Genomic DNA, 17536 nt, shown 5'->3' with positions numbered 1-17536 from the left:
AAGTCTAAAGAGAAATTTTAAAATGTTTTAAACTAAAGAAAAATGAAAATACAAATTATCAAAATTAGTGGAATGAAACAAAAGCAGTACCTAAAAGGAAATAAATACATATATTAGAAAAGAGGAGAGAAACTGAGAAAGAAAAAAATTTAAGCCTAAAACACGCAGAAGAGGAGTAATAAAACTGAAGGATAAATCCATTAAAGTGAAAACAGGAAAATAAAGGAGAAAAATCAACAAAAGGTAGTTTTTGAAAATATCAATGAAATGTGTAAACTTACCCAGACTAAACAAAACAGGGGGCATAACTACTGACCCCACAGATATTAAAAGAATCATTCAGAATTCTATGACCTCTATGCATATAACTTGGTAATTCATATGATATGGAATAATTCCTTGAAAGACACAAAGTACCAAACTTACACAAAGAAAAATAAATGATTTGAATAGACCTGTGTTTATTATATAAATTGATTCGGTAATTAATAAACTTCCCTGCCTTCTGTGAAAAGCACCAAGCCTGGAAGTTTTCACTGGTGAATTCTACCAAACATTTAAGAAATTATATCAACCCTCCACCCTCTTTTTCAAAAAAATGAAGCAGAGTGTATACTTCCTAACTCAAGGCCAGCATCACCCTAATACCAAAACCAGATATAGATATAAGAAAGGAAAACTATAGGCCAGTATCTCACAGGAGCATAATGCAAAATATCCTCAACAAAATAAAGGCAATTCAATGTAACAATGTTTAAAAACAATTATACCCTACAATCATGTAGGATTTATTCCAGCTATGCAAAACAAATTGATCCAACATTGAAAATCAATGTAATTAACTGCATCAATAGACTAAAGTAGAAAAATCACATGATCACTTCAATCAATATAAAAAAGGCATTTGACAAAATACAACACTCATGATTAAAAAAAAAAAACACCTAGGAAAAGAGAGGAACTTTTTCTTATCTTAATAAAGAATATCTACAAAAAAGAAAAAAAAAAACCTACAGGTAACATCAGACTTAACAAGTCAGAAACTGAATGTTTTCCCCTTAAGATCAGGAACAAGGCAAGGATACACCCTCTCATCACTCCTATTTAACCACATACTAGATGTACTTAGCAAGTGAAATAAGCCAAGAAAAGGAAAATAAAAGTTATATAGATTGGAAAACAAGAAATAAAATTACTTTTCTTCACAGATGATGTGATTATCTATAAAAACCCCAAAGTTTCTACAAGATATACCTGAAGCTAACTGACGATAGCAAAGTCACAGGTTGCTATGAAAAAGTCAATCGTTTTCCTATATACCAGCCACAAACAACTGGAATTTGAAACTTTAAAAATACCGTTTACAATAGCACCCAAAAAATTACATGTAAATTTCAAAAAATATGTATAGGATCTATATACAAAAAAAAACCCTCTTATGAAAGAAATTAAATTAAATATCAAAATAAATGCAGAAATAGTCCATGTTGATAGACTCAATATTTTAACAATTGACATCTTAACGATGTTGATTCTTCCCAATTTGATCTATGATCTGTAGATGTAACATAACCCCAATCAAAATTCCAGTAAACTATTTTGTAGATATTGACAAACTGATTTTGTTTATTTGAAAAAGTAAAAGATCGAGAAGAGCCAACACAATACTGAAGAAGAACAAAGTTGGAGGACTCATATCCCACTATTGCAAGACTGACTAGAAAGCTACGTTAATCATGATATCATGGTATTGGTAAAAGAATAGGCACATCAGTCAAAAGAACACATAACAAAGCTCAGAAATAGGACCACACAAATATGGTTAATTGATGTTTGACAAAGGAGTAAAGCCAGTTCAATGGAAAAAGGATAGTCTTTACGACAAATGGCAATGGAATCACTGATGTCCATATGTGAAAAACAAAACAAAAAAATCTACATGTAGACATTTTACCTTTAACAAAAATTGACTGAAAATAGATATGTCTAAATGAATGCAAAACTGTAAACTGCTAGAAAAAAGCACAGGAGAATATCTAGGTTAATTTGGGATTATGGATGAGTTTTTACATAAAAATCCAAAAGTACAATCCAGAACAGAAAATTTTGTAATATTGGTAAGTTGGACTTGATATTTACATCTCACTGTAATCACCATGCACCTGCAAATAGATATGAATTTCCCTAAAATCATGGAGGGTGAAAGTGATAAGGAAGTTGAATTTTATTTTTGAGTGTGAAGTTCTTAGTAAGAGAGATGGTCTGGGCTTATAATTATAACTGTCTTAAACTAATAACATGGCAACACAACTGGCCAAGTTTAGAGATTCAATCAATGGCTTGAATCAGTTACTCAATCTCCAAACAGTAAGCCAGCAAATATTTATTGGAAATACAATGGACGTCTCCAGTAATTTCAATGTGCCAGACATTGTGCTAGATCCTAGATCACACAGGTGATCTCTGTTCTCATGTAACTCAATTAAACATATAGACATTCTCTATAAGCCTTAGAGAGGATGTTTCACTAGTCCCTCATCCTCTATAAATCTCAATGTAATATGAGATACTCATAATAATTACAAGATATTATCAACTTCAGTGAGTCAGACTCTTGGAATGAATCATTCTGGGCAGCTTTACGTAAAACTTTTCTAAGCATCACTATTGTTTACCTAATTTTAGATGGAAATAATCCTAGAAACATAGTAGGTAATTTTCTGATTCTTTATGGAACAATGTATTGACTGTAATTTAACTTCTAGATTATTCAGTTGTCATTATGAATGTCAGTAATTATATGTGTTCATGAATGTCAGTAATTATATGTGTTATAATACACAGGACAGTTATAGTTCATTGAATCAGAGAACTTGACCCTATAGGAAAATGAATAATAGAATGCTATGCTTTGTCTCTTCTTGTGGCTACATTTTTTTAATGAAAGTTTTATTGAGATATAATTCAAGTATTATAATAACTTCATCCTTTAAACTGTACAACTCAGTGCTTTTTAGTTTAGTCACAGAATTATGCAACTATCATGTCTTAAGTTCGGAACAGGTTCATAACTCTCAAAGGAAACTTCATAGTCATTAGCAATCAATTCCCAGTCACCTCTCCCCACATCCTCCAGCAGTCATTAATCTACTTTCTGTCTTTATGGGTTTTCCTCTTCTAGACATTTCATAACATTTGAATTATACAGTATATGACCTTTTGTCTCTGGCTTCTTTTATTTACCATAATGTTTTTAAGGTTTATCTACGTTGTAGCATATCTAGTCTTCATTCCTTTTTAGGACTGAATAGTAGTCCATTTTATCGGCACAGTACATTTTATTTATCCTTTCATCAGTTGATAAACATTTGGGTTCTTTTCTAGGCTATGATGAATAGTGCTGTAATGAACATTCATGTACAGGATTTTGTATGAGTACATGTTTTCAGTTATCTTGGATATATACCTAGAAGGAGGAATGTTAGGTTATAAGATAACTCTATGGATACCATTATGAGGAACTGCCAAAATAGTTTGCCAAATATTTTGCCAAGTGCTCCATTTTGCAATTACACCAGCAATGTATGAGGGTTCCAATTTTTGTACATCTTCTCTAACACTTGTTATTGTTTATCTTTTTTATTATAGCCATCCTAGTGGGTATGAAGTGACATCTCATTATAGTTTTTATTTTAATTTCCCTGATGCCTAAGAATGTTCAGAATCTTTTCATATGGTATTGGTCATTGGATGTTTTCTTTGGAGAAGTGTCTATCAAGTCTTTTACCCATTTTCAAATTGGGTTGTCTTTTGGTTTTGAATTGTAAGTGTTATTTATATATCCCCGACAAAGTTCATCATCAGATATATTATTTATAAATATTTTCTCACATTTCATAAGTTTTCTTTTTACTTCATGGAGTGTTTTGAACCACAAAGGTTTTTAAATTTGATGCCATCCAAATTGTCTGTTTTTTCTTTTATTGCCTGTGGTTTGGTGTTATATCTAAGAAACAATTGCCTAATCCAAGGTTTTGAAGATTTGTACCTGTTTTCGTCTAAAAGTTTTATACTTTTAGTTCTACATTTAAGTCTTTGATTCATTTTGAGTTAATTTTGTGTAAGGTATAAGGTAAGGGTTCAACTTCATTATTTTCCATGTGGATATCCAGTTGTCCCAGCAGTATTTGTTGGAAATACTTCTCTTTTCCCCCATGAATTATGCTGACACACTTGTCGAAACTGAATTGACCATTAAGGTAAGAGTTCATATCTGGACTCTTAAATCTATTCCATTGATCTATATATCTATCTTTATGTGAGTAACACACCATCTTGACTAATGTAATTTGTAGTAAACTATGTAGTCCTACTCCTACTTGGAGTATGTTGAGCTTTTTGGACCTGTAAATTAAGGTTTTCATAAAGTTTGGGAAGATTTGGGTCATTATCTATTCAAATATTCTTTCTGCCTCTTTCTCTTTTCTTTCTAGAACTCCCATTATGTGTATGTTGGTACACTTGATGTTTCAGTTTTCTGAAATTTTGTTCAGATTTCTTCTTTTTTTTCCCCATTTTTTCTCCTCTTATTCTTCAGACTGGATAATCCCCATTGACCTATATTTAAATTTGTTGATTCTTTCTTCCACCAGCCCATATCTGTTGTTGAGCCCCTATAGTGAAAATATTTTCAGTTATTATACTTTTCAACTTCAGAATTTCTGTTTGGTTATTTTTATATTCTATCTCTTCACTGATATTCTGTATTTGGTGATACATTGTTCTCATAGGTTTCTTTAGTTCTTTATACATGATTTCCTTAAGTTCTGTGACCATATTTATAATAGCTCTTTTGAAATCTTTGCCTAGTAAGTCCAAAGTCTGGTCTTCCACAGGAACACTCTCTATTGACTGCTTTTTATTCCCTATGTATAGACAATACTTCCATTGTCTTTGTGTCTCATAATTTCTTGTTGAAAGCCACATATTTTTAATAATATAATGTGACAGCTCTGGAAGTTATTTTCCTCTTTGCCTCAGAGTTTGCTGTTATTGTTGTCTCTGTTATTTGTCTAGTAACTTTCCTGAACTAATTCTCTAAAGTCTATATTCTTTGTGGTATGTTGACATTGAAGCCTCTACTCACTCAGTTTTGTGGTTAGCAAATGACTGTACTGAGATTTCCTTAAATGCCTTGAATCAATAATCTCTCTGCCTTTGCCAGGGGGTTCTGTGTGCATGTTGAGGAATGCCTTCAACATTTTAGCAGTTTACATCTCTGCCTTAGCCTTCACTTCCTGCTTGTGTAGAATCTTAAGGTCAGCCAGAGGTAAAGGATTAGGGATATCTTAGGTCTTTCCTGTGGTTTTCCTTTAGATCCCTAGAATGGGTTAAGTCAAAGTTTTTAAAGCCCCCAGTGGACTTCTCATTCTTCAGCTTTTTCATTTGAAGTTTTTGTTTAGCCTTTTATTTTGCCACACTGCTATCTCTACCTCAAGTATCCAGAATTTTAAGCAATTGCTGCACATCATTTTTGGAAAATTGTCCAGGGGAATCAGCTCTTCCCACTGAGAAAACTCTGAGTCAGTTCAAATAAAGGTAAACCTTTTTATTGGGTATCTTGAGGGAGCTGCCATAAAGCTGAAATAATGATATTTTCTGTGAATAGGACTTCTGGAGAAGCTCAGATCTATTATCCCCTCTTCAGTGGCTGCTACACTGCCAGTTTTTATAGCTATGATTATGACTCCATTGGATTTAAAGGCTATGGTAGAGCTGAGGAAAGAGGGATGGGAATAAGGCAAGTTAACATGCCACAAAATTCACTTATCAGGAGTCTTCCAATTTTTTTCAAATTAACAGTTCTTGGATTCTTCAGACCTTTGGTTACTTTCCACAGTTCTGGAAAAAATTGATTTTAAGCATTTTTGTCAGTGTTCTCATGATTTTATCAAAAAGTGAATTTTTGGAGGTCTTTATTGCCATTCTGGAAGTGCTTTCCTCCATGGCTACTTTTTAGTTTGTTTTTCATCTTCCTATTAAATTTTCAATGACCCCTTAAGCTGATATAAAACTATCTCTTTACAGCAACTCTTTTCTTCAAGTATAATTTGCCATTTTTACTCTGAAAATCAAAAAACTAAACATGTTAGAATTATAGATAATGCGTGTACAAATTTACTATTAACAAATGCCACAGGGACTATGTGATATGCTCTGTGCAAATGTTATTTTAAAATGATGCCAAAGTCTGTTCTAGATCAGAGGTCAGCAAATTACGGCATGAAAGCCAAATCTAGCCTACTACTTGTTAATGTATGGCTTGCAATGGCAAAGCTACATGTTTAATTTGCAATTACAGTGTAGTTGTGCTAAAAGAATGCAATATACATTGACATTACTCAATTAAGCACTTATCCTAGTTCACAGTAAAGCACTGGTTTAAAAAATATAAAATTAAAGACTATTTCATCACGACAGAATTTGTAAACAAAGTTTGCTTGTGAATGGCTCATTGGATAGCCAAGCAATGGAAGTCATTTACTGATAATGAGTCAATTAAATTGTGTTTGATTCCAAGATGTGTGTTCAGAGAAAATAAAGTTGTTTAACACTATTAACCTTTCTGCAAAAACAGTTGGTTGTGGAATTGACATTGGGAGCAATATCAATAGTGAATTGAAAAATAGGGCAAATGATTTTGAGTGGTTTTCCTTAACTCCGTAAAAGACAACAAATGTCAGTGATACTATGTAGTTGTTTATTTAAAAAGTCAATGCCGAGTTTGAAGCAACTGAAAAATTAGCCTATCTGTACAGTCTACATGGCACTGTAGACTACATTTCCCTGTGAAAATATATTTAAAAAGTTGAGAAAACACTAATTTAGTACAATCTGAAGTAGAATCTGCTAAGATGTATTACAATCAATAGTAGTAAAAATACATGTGAAGCAGAATAAATTTTTCATTAGACAAATTTACAAAACTTCTGAAATGCAAAGTAAGTAAAGACTGGTTATCCATTGTATTATTCATCAGCACATATTTTGTGGAAAATACTTGAATATATCACAAGTTATTTGGCCAATAGTGTCAATAGTGAACTTCATTAGCTTTTGTGGACTTCACTATTTTTAGTTCTGTGAATTTTTGTCAGAAATAGAAACTGAATATTATGATTAGCCTCACCAAAAAGCAGTTCAAGAGCTTAGCAGTGGTAAAGATTCATTGTAATTTTTTGAGCTCTGGGTCAAGACTGAAATTTTTCTGAATGAAAATGCCCTCAGTCACTGTTGTTGAACACTAAATGGGCTTAAAACTTAGCATTCATTGTAGGTTTGATCATTTTTCTTAATGAAATCAGCATAAAATTAAAATACAAAACAGAGGTTATATGTGAAATTTATTCTATGATGAAGTCATTACAATGATAATTACTGTTCTTCTCATCACAAGTAATATCGTGCTTCTTTATACACTTTTCATGATGTCAAAAGTTAAAACAGGAAGTGAGAACATTATTTCCACACAAATTTACAGGGAATATATTTTCTGATTTTAGTTTCACAGGTTTTTGTTTTTTATTTTTTTAATTTGACTCAAATACAAAGGAAATTTCTGTATTTTTACTTTCATTTCACAATGAAATTGAGGAGTGTTCCACCTAACCTTATATTTCAAGTGATTAATCTGCTGTATAATGACATGCTAAAAGGCAAATATTGAGAGAAGAGTCTAACAGAATTCCATAAATGTCTTCTAAGTGATGAATATGCTCAATTAGAATCATATGCTCATGGAGTACCATCAATATTTGGAATTATTTCTCTGTGTGAAAAGACATTTTCAAAGATGATATATGTTAAAACTCATTAAGGTCAGCATTGACATATGAATCTTTGCAATTAATTTTGATGATAGAAAACACTAAGTTTGAATGCCAATTAAGTGAAATGTCTTTAAAAAATTCCTTTATTTTCATTAGTAGATCTGTAATACAAAAAAAATTATACTTATTATTATTATGTTTTGAATATCCTCAATGAAAAATTTTGAAAATTTATTCTCTCTCTTGTTATATAACAACTTACATACTATTAGTTTTGCCTCTTGGCCTGCAAAGCTTAACAGTTTTACTACCTGGCCCTTCACAGAAAAAATTTGTCAGTTCTGTTTTAGATAGTTAAGTTGACCTGTATCACATCAGATGTCTGGAAATATGGGTAAAAATGGGTAAAGATTAATTTTAGGATAATTTTGTAAAAGCAATAATCCTTATCACAAACTACCACTAAAATTTTGAGTTTAAATTAAAAGGATGTTGAAAAGCTTGGAAAAGTAGAGATGAATAAAGAGCACCCACATAAAGAACAATTTATTCTTTAATAATATAATCTCAACTTTACACTGAAAATATATATATATATATATATATATATATATATATATATATATATGTATATATATGGAATCAAAGAGTAAAATAAAATAATAATTAAAACACCTGAAATTTTGTTTAGTTACTGTTAGACTTTTGGCCTGGAATCCTGAGTGAAAGAGAATGGGTTCCTGTGAGATGGTCAAATGAAAGAGGTTGGGAGATTTCAGAGAATGTGTAGTTTCTTTACTCTTTTCTTACAGAGTGATGAGAGCTCAGATATAGCTTGGAATCCATCTCCATGGAAATTTTCTTTTTTTTTTTTTTTAGAATTTTATTAAAATATAGCTCACATACAATATTATATTAGTTTCAGGTGTACACCATAGTTGTTCAATATTTATATACCTAAAGAAGTGGTCACCATGATAAGTCCAACAACTATCTGACATTATCACAATATTATTGACTGTATTCCCCATGCTGTATGTTACATCCTCATGACTTATTTGTTTATACTTGGAAATTTGAACTTCTTACTTCCCTTCACCTTCCCCCTCCTTTTTAAATTTTTCAATTACAGTTGATATTCAATATTATTTTATATTAGTTTCAGGTGTACAGCATAGTGGTCATACATTAATATACTTTATGAAGTGATCCCCCTGACTAGTCTAGTACCCACCTGGCACTATCCATAGTTATTACCATATTATTGACTATATTCCCTATGCTGTACTTTATATCCCCACGACTATTTCATAACCACCAATTTGTACTTCTTAATCCCTTCACCTTTTTCACCCTGCCCCTAAACTCCCTCCCATCTGGCAACCATCAGCTTGTTCTCTGCATTTATGAGTCTGTTTCTATTTTGTTCGTTTATTTTGTTCTTTAGATTCCACATAAGTGAGATCATATGGCATTTGTCTTTCTCAGTCTGACTTCACTTAGCATAATACCTTCCAGGTCCATCCATGTTGTTGCAAATGGTAAGATTTCATTCTTTTTTATGGCCAAATAATATTCCATTGTATAATTGTACCCTATCTTTCTTCTTTGATTGTCTGTTGGTGGGCACTTAGGTTGCTTCCATATATTGGCTGTTGTACATAGCACTGCAGTGAACATAAGGGTGCATATATCTTTATGAATTAGTGTTTTGGATTTCTTTGAGCAAATACCCAGAAGTGGAATGCTGGGTCATAAAAAAATTTTTAATTTTTTTTTTAAGGAACCTCCAAACTTCTTTCCATAGTGGCTGTACCAATTTATAATCCCACCAAAAGTGCACGAGGGTTCCCTTTTCTCCACATCCTCACCAACACTTTTGTGTTGATTTATTGATGATAGCCATTCTGACAGATGTGAGATGATATCTCATAGTGGTTTTTTCTGGTTGTTTGTTTTTTCATGGTGGTTTTTATTTGCATTTCTCTGATGATTAGTGACACTGAGCATCTTTTCATGTGTCTATTGGCCATCTGTATGTCCTCTTTGGAGAAATAGCTATTCGGGTCCTCTGTCCATTTTTTAATTGAATTGTTTGGGTTTTTGTTTGTTTGTTTGTTTGTTTTTACAGTGTTAAGTTATATGAGTTCTTTATATATTTTGGATATTAACTCCTTATCTTATGTATCATTTGTGAATACCTTCTCCTATTCAATAGGTTGTCTTTTCATTTTGTTGATGGTTTCCTTCACTGTGCAGAAGGTTTTTAGTTTGGTGTAGTCCCATTTGTTTATTTTTTCTTTTGTTTCTCTTGCTCAAGGTGACTTATCAGAGAAAATGTTGCTAAGGGTAATGTCTGAGAGTTTACTTCCTATGTTTTCTTCTAGAAGTTTTATGGTTTTGGGTTTTACATTTAAGTCTTCAATCCATTTTGTGTTTATTCTTATATATGGTATAAGAAGATGGTTTACTTTCATTTTCTGCATGTGTCTGTCCAGTTTTTCCAACAGCATTTATTTAATAGACTGACATTTCCCCATTTTACTTCATATTCTTATATCCTCGTCTTCTCCTTCTCCCTCTCCCTCTCTTTCTCCTATAAATGGCTAACAACTAAAAAACAACTAAAAAACAGTATTGGAAAGGCAACAAATGACTTGCAAAAGTTCCTTCTGGAGCTTAAATAGTAGGGGTAAGAGTTTAGGCATTCAGTTGGTTTCTTGATGCAACAGGCCTCAGCTTCAAGAAATTCATATATGACTGTCATCCATATAGTGTCATATAAGACAAGTCAAGGACTTGATGTGCTACAGAAACTTAATTTCAAATTAGAGGGGAACAGAACTGTATGAGCATTCCACTTTTTCCCTTTAGTTCTGATTCATTCTTAATTTAAAGGGCTAAAACATAGGGAAAAGCTAACTAAGAGTGCTCATGACTTTCCTGCCTTTTATGCCTGTCTCACTCTAGGACTCTTATCTCCCACCAAAAAAAAAAAAAAAAAAAAAAAACCTGCTCTTACCTTTCATCCCTAATAACAGCCCTACTTTAATCACTTTTTCTTGTTAAAGAACACTAGCCACAACCTTCTCCCTCCCACCAGAGACCCCTAATTCTAACTTTTCACCTCTAATCAAGGCACAACACTTTTAAAAAATAGACATCATGTAACGCATAGAGCAGAAGAGGGCTCCATGTCATGAGTGATCCCAAGTGGCTTCCATCTCCATTATCTCCATTGCTTCTTGACAGGTCACTGGTGCTAAGTAAAATGTTATAATACTCAGGATGCCTTTATTCAACAGGCTTCCTTCCAGTGATGGCTTCCAGATGTGAGGAAAATTTAAAAGTCTGTGGCCCTCAACACATCATTAGGTCCTTCCAATGTTTCCAAAAGTCTGTAATCACCAGCTCGCTAATAATTTGTCTCCATTTTGACATCCAGCCACAGGTATTTCAGAAAAATTAAGGAATGTGGATAAGAATATTTCACAAATAACTTCCTCTTTCTAAGGGGAAGAGCTCTAATAATATTCTTGTACCCTGAAATTATTTTTATTTCCTCTGCACAATTTGTACTTTTCAATTTGACACCCCCCCCACACACACACACAGACACACACAGAGACAAGCACATGTGCACACTCACACCAGTAACATTTTGATGGATGCTATTTTTTCCAGTTCCAATTTCTTTTGAGGAGTTATTGTTAGTAATCGCCCAGGCCAAGCCTCTCATCCCACTGCATAAGGAAAACATTTTTGTCATGCTACTCTCTGACCCAGGCTTAATCCTGTAAAACTTTAGAAAGTATATCAATACAATGAAAAATGAGCTTATTTTCAGATACTTCAAATTTCTACTTCCCACCTCCCTATCCCACCAAAAATATAAAAATAAAAGTATTTTGCTTAAAATTTCCATTTGTTTCAGCAATGCGTTTTAGTGTAGAAAGTATCTGAATAACTGATTTAATCATTCAGTTCCTAATCCAATGAACAGAGAAGTTTATATCCCAAACTGTCTATGGAAGGAACATATTTTTCATTTAGGTCAACCTCTATATTTACTAAGTCATTGGATATTTAAAATGTGTTGGGGGGTATGGGAAAGAGCACCTAAAAATATAACCTCATGCTGTACAGATTGGCTGAGGAGATTGTTCCCAATTAGATGTGAGGCTTGCCCTAAGCCCCAGGCTCTTCTGCCCAGGGCTCAAACTCCAGCCTTTATTAAAGGTACCTGCTGCTAGGGGTCATGCCTCATTTGTCCTCACATTGTGGGAAGTCCCAAATGCAATATCCATAAAATATACAGGCATTTAAATAAGGTTCCATCTGGGGAATGGGTGAGGAAGAGGGAAGTTTTTTTTTGGTTTTTTTTTTAAATCTTTCTCCTTGATCTTCCGTCTGGTAACAATTTAAGTTCTGGGATGCCTACGTACATGTTTGCACAGAAAACACTTTGCAAAAAAGTGATCAGTTTGTACTCATCTGCAATAAAGCGAAACATAGCAGAAGTGCTCAAATGTGAGCTCAGATGTGGGTTCATCTATTAGAAATACCAACCTATTATTCTTGCCTTCACCTGGGTTGGGGCCACTCTGACCTTGGAACTAACTTCTAAGCAAGACGGTGGGAAAAAAATGTCTTTGCAGAGATTTTAAATGTAAACATTGAAAACAGAGGCCATGGATTTGATAGACTCCATCTGCAAAGCAGCATTTAAAGACAAACAGAACATTCTATTCCTAGCTGATTTGGTTTACTTTAGAATACAGTTTACATTCTCCTATGTAGACTGAAATAAGATAACACTGACTACAGTGATATCCTGAATATTAATACACCTCCTTTTTAAAGTGTCATTTACAGATTTTTTTTTAAATCACACCTACAGTCTTTATTATTAATGTTTATAATTCCACAATGATTTCGTGAAGACTTTACATATGCAAAGAATCAGGAGACAGAAATCAGAGAGAAGAGGGAAGATATAATTCACAGGAACCTGCTTGTCTTAAAACATACAGGGCTCTGGCCACCCAACTGTTTTTTCTTCCACCGAACATATAGATGAGCCAAACTCATCTATAGATGTAGAAGTGCGGGCAGTTTTCTGAACACACCGCGAAAGGTTTTCTGGGCATACTGTTTCAATTGTTTTATTCTTTCTTCCCCTTTCTCCCTCTTTCCCTAGGATCTTTTCATATTAGCATGGAAAAGCATCCTCATTCTGACGTGGAGGGACCAGTTTCAGTCCTGAAAGCCTCCTGTCCTGGAAGGCCTTCAGTACTAAAGCAGGTCCTGAACCAACCAGAACAGTCAGTCACCCAAGTTGCCCCACAATGGGTTTCTTATTCCCCTCCTTTCCTAAGGTTTTCTCACATGACAACCAAGAGGGCATGGTGCTTACATAGCTAGCCTGCTGTCAACGTATGTCCCATCCCATGAGATTTCACGGCAGGTTTTCTCTCATTTTACCCAGTAAAGGAGTCTCAGCAAGGATATCTGGTCAACCTGGAGGGAAGGCACAGTTCCAATTGTACACTTTCCCTTTCTAATGGAAAAGGAAGTGATCACAGTGGCCTTGCTAACAGAGAAGGTGGATTGTGTTCTGCCTTCCTGAGATTCTCCATGGTTACTTCATTCTGAAAGTTTCTCAGAGGTCCCAGGAGCTCTTTTCCCCATACTCATACATAGATTCCTAGGGGATTGGACTAAAAAATTATCCATGTTTTTAAACCTTTAGCTTCCCTCCAAGGTAAAAATAGTGCCTTGTCATGAATAAATGACAACCAGGTGAAACCCAGAAAAATAAAATTGAAATGTGGCCATAAAGGCTCATATTATGAAATTTGACTATAGCATGTGTGTAGATGTGTAAGGATGTATGTATATGCGTGTAAGATCTAGAGAGAAAGGATAGGTGGGAGAGGGAGAGAATGGTGTAGGATAGAGGGCGAAACCCTAGTTACACAACTTGCCCTCTCATTTCAAATTTTAGGTGATTTCTTCTTTCGCAGTTCACAAAATCCCCTGGTCAGAATCGACAATAAATGAGTGTTTTCAGGTTAAGTATGGGCTGAATAGACTTGTCACTATATGCAAAGTCGTTGGAGAGAAGGCAGTTGTAACCTGCAAGTCACAAAATCTTCAGTAGCACTAATGGCATCCTGGGACTAAGGATTTTTCCTCCAGTTTTGGTGGGAACTAGATCACTACTGTCAGGAGACTGTTGCAATGTATTTTTTCAAAGATTGAACCAAAGAGGGCACTGAAACTCCTGGACACATTCCTCCCTGTCTCCTAACCCTCAGCCAAGGGAATTCTTTCTATGCTAAGACTTTATGAAACTTGTTATTTTTATTTAACTTAAGTCTTGAGAAAAAATATATTGTTCTACATCCAGGCCACAATACTCTCTCCTAAGAATTTACAAGCCACCTATGGAGTTTTAAGGTTTCAAATGGAATGGTCACAAGCCAAGATTTGTTAACATATCCAAAACTGAGGCTTGCAAAAGAAAAAAAAAAAGACTTGTAGGTGCCTTTTGAACTTTCTAATAGGTATTGTGAACAGTAGAGGATCTCACCCATTGGTAGCTCATCTTCAAGAATAATCTGAGTCAAGTCTGTAAGTTGGAGGAAATAATGATCTGGCACTGAAACCTACCCTACCTTCTTGATAGAGGTTTTTCTGTGTAGTTTAATCTCTTTCTCATCAGGTGCTACCATTGGAAACCAAAGGCACATTGTCTTTCATTTATATTTCCCTTTAAGTGATAGAATTCATACAGGCTAAGTTGCTATGGATAAGGCAGAATAAAAGTTCTCTTCAGAATAGTTCCAGAAAGCAGAGAGGAAAAGCCTGCCCTCCTTAACTGGGTCATGTTCAAGCATGTGCTTGCAAGACATTGGCTTCATGCATATGAAAGCAGCCTGAAAAAAGGCAGTCATCAGCAAAGAAAACTGGAGGCTTTATTCACATTGCTGCTCTGCATGTGCACAAGTAGACTGGCTGCAAAAACTGTTCTCACCCAGCACACTTGACCTATCAATTTCCAAAGGTGGATGTCAGAGATATGACTCTGAGAACATTTCAAGGTTCAATGCATCCTGGACAGTCCACGTGGAAGTACCACACTTTGCTTCTACATTAAGAAGCCTGTCTTGTGATCAGTGAACCAACCCCACCTTTATCCCAAACATGTCTTGCTGAGGTCCCTCTCAGATAACTCCCACCATGTTTCTTGCCAGGCTGTCTTACATAGAAAGCCTCCTCACCCAAGAAGCTTCTACCGTTGGTCAGAATGTGTTTTTTTCTTTTGTCTTCAATAACCTGGATGGTGCCCTGTGGCTACCTTTTCCTCCGATAGTATCAGCCTTTATGTTAGAAAGAAAAAAAGAACTTCTTTCCAAGTTGTAAGACGGCTAATGTTGCACATTCTCATAGATGATTTATTAGTCTCTTTAGGAAGGTATATTTCTGCAAGGATCATGTCATTTGCGAGGCATATGGCAGAAGGGAGCTTTAGTTCCGGGATGGTGAACTAAATTGCATCAGGTTTTGTTTTGGCAAGGACACCAGATGGACGCCTTTATGATGAAGTGGGTTTCCTCCAGCCTTTTCTTTTATGCAGGTCTCCAACAGGTGTTTCCTCTAAGGCATATCTGTTTTCCATAACATCAGAATGAAGAAAGGAATGAAGAATAAAGATGTGTGTGACAGCTTGTGTACATAGACCATGCTTTTAGTATGATAGAAAGTGTACAGTGCATGATTTGCTATTCCGACTCAAGTTAAAATGTGCTTGGGAGAAGATCATCTTCCATTGGCCAAAAGGGCATGTAATTTTCAGACCAAGGACTCTTCTTTCATTATGGGAGGGGAGTGGGGAGGAGGAGAAGTGGGGAAAAGCTAAAGAAAGTGACCAGAAAAAAAGTCGTGGCAGTTGTTGTAGACTTGAGTGCCGAGGTCAGAGATCAGGAAGCCACTTCCCTAAAGGTAACTTGGTACATTGTGTCAACATCTGAGGAAAGGTGTCCAGGAAACTACACAGGGAGAGGAAAGAAGGTTCTATGAATGAGTAGCATAGTCAGTTCTCCAAATCCTGATAAAAATCAAAACCAAACTCGGGTCTTAGCCTTTAGCAAGCTTGGCATAGCCATCACCATGATCTTGTCTAGTACTATTAAGAGAGGCTGTGAGGCTCCTAGGTTCTGAGTTATGGATATTTAAACCAAAACAGTCATGTTAATTTAGTGAACAAGGTAACCCATTTTGGTCAAACTGACCTTGAGGCTTACATTATAACATCGTCTGGCTACGTAAATGAACAGAATTCACTAAGTTTATAGGTAGGTCTTAAGTGGAGAAGGAAATGAGGATTGAATCTAGACTTTGGCTGAGCTGATCTCATTGGCAGTTAGCCTCTCTACTCTTCTGAACCCTTCTCCAGGGCCCCATCCTCCCACCCCAGCTTCTCTTTCTGGGCCCTCTCTCTATCCCATTACTTTAGGTCTGACACTTCAATCTCAGTTTAAGTAAGTTCTTTTGTCGGAAAAATTATGACTTAAGATACCTATTTAGAAACTAACCTGGTTAAAAGAGAGAAAATTTACTTCACATTATGTTGGAATCTGAGGCTTTGGACCAAGTATTGAATAACAAGCTATATTAAGTCACAGGGAAAACCCCCTAAACCTTCAGCACAGAGAACAATAGGTTGTATTTCTCCTAGGATGTAAAGTAAAACCTCACAGGAGAATGCTGTCATTAGGTACTAATTACCTACAGTATGACATGATACAACATGTCCCAAAAGATGTTCCAAGGGATAATAAAAGATATTTTAAATAAGCAAATAAATAAATAAAATAAGTAAGTACATAAGTAAATAATAAAACTTTTTGTGGTCAAGTAAGAGTGTGAAACACTGGATTATACAAATTTTAAAGGATTTCTTTTTTGGCATGGCTTTTTAGAACCTTAATAGGCTACGGTGCAATGTGAATCTCAAAGAGGGGATACTCTTTAAAAAATGTATTTGACTACATAAAACATTTCCTTTTGACTTATCCAGTTACTGATATTCCATGGAACATGTTTTTAAGAAAAGATACTTGTGTTAAGATAGGATGGACTTAAGCGATGGTAACAACCATGAAATCTCACTGGCTTAACACAACAAAGGTATATTTCTTGTTCATATTATATGTCTAACACAGGTCAAGAAGGGCAGGGCACTCTCCTCCACATAGTCACCCATGTACTCAGGCTGGTCATCTGTATAGTAGGTTAGAAGAGAGCTTGAAGAACTGCATGGGGGCTTGTCACTATGGCAATGTGAGCAGCAATGATGTGATCACATTGGGCCAAGGCACTTAAAAGCCCGGGTTTGATTATTCAGTATCTTTCTCTCCCTTGGCCTTAATGACTGAGGAAGATGCATGTTTCATGTGTGTGGTCTAAGAGCCTCTGTCCCTCTAAGATTCTGTGTGGCCGTGTGGAGCAGAGACACCTGTTCACCTGAGGAAAATATATAGTGAGAAATAACCGATGTTGTGTTAAGCCCCTGGGATTTTGATGTTTTGGTGTTTATTTTCTGCAGACTACCCCTAGAATCTCTTGACTTAAATAGGTCCTTTTGAAACGCATACTCTCTGTGATTCTAAAGAGTTTTGTAAAGTACAGCATAGAGAATA

The 17536-nt window shown here is 35.0% G+C and overlaps 1 protein-coding gene across 1 annotated transcript in view; it reads left to right on the top strand.

Moving 5' to 3' along the window:
- Positions 1–17536, top strand: part of KCNU1 (potassium calcium-activated channel subfamily U member 1) — a 120574-nt gene that overhangs the window by 75678 nt on the left and 27360 nt on the right. The window contains exon 20 of the mRNA XM_033104019.1: positions 13318–13365. Within this exon, the coding sequence (XP_032959910.1) occupies positions 13318–13365 (48 nt within the window). The remainder of the gene's footprint in view (positions 1–13317; positions 13366–17536) is intronic.

This window comes from Rhinolophus ferrumequinum, chromosome 4 (genome assembly GCF_004115265.2).
Source record: "Rhinolophus ferrumequinum isolate MPI-CBG mRhiFer1 chromosome 4, mRhiFer1_v1.p, whole genome shotgun sequence".
Classification (NCBI taxonomy): domain Eukaryota; kingdom Metazoa; phylum Chordata; class Mammalia; order Chiroptera; family Rhinolophidae; genus Rhinolophus; species Rhinolophus ferrumequinum.
This window is presented reverse-complemented; position numbering and strand designations above follow the sequence as displayed.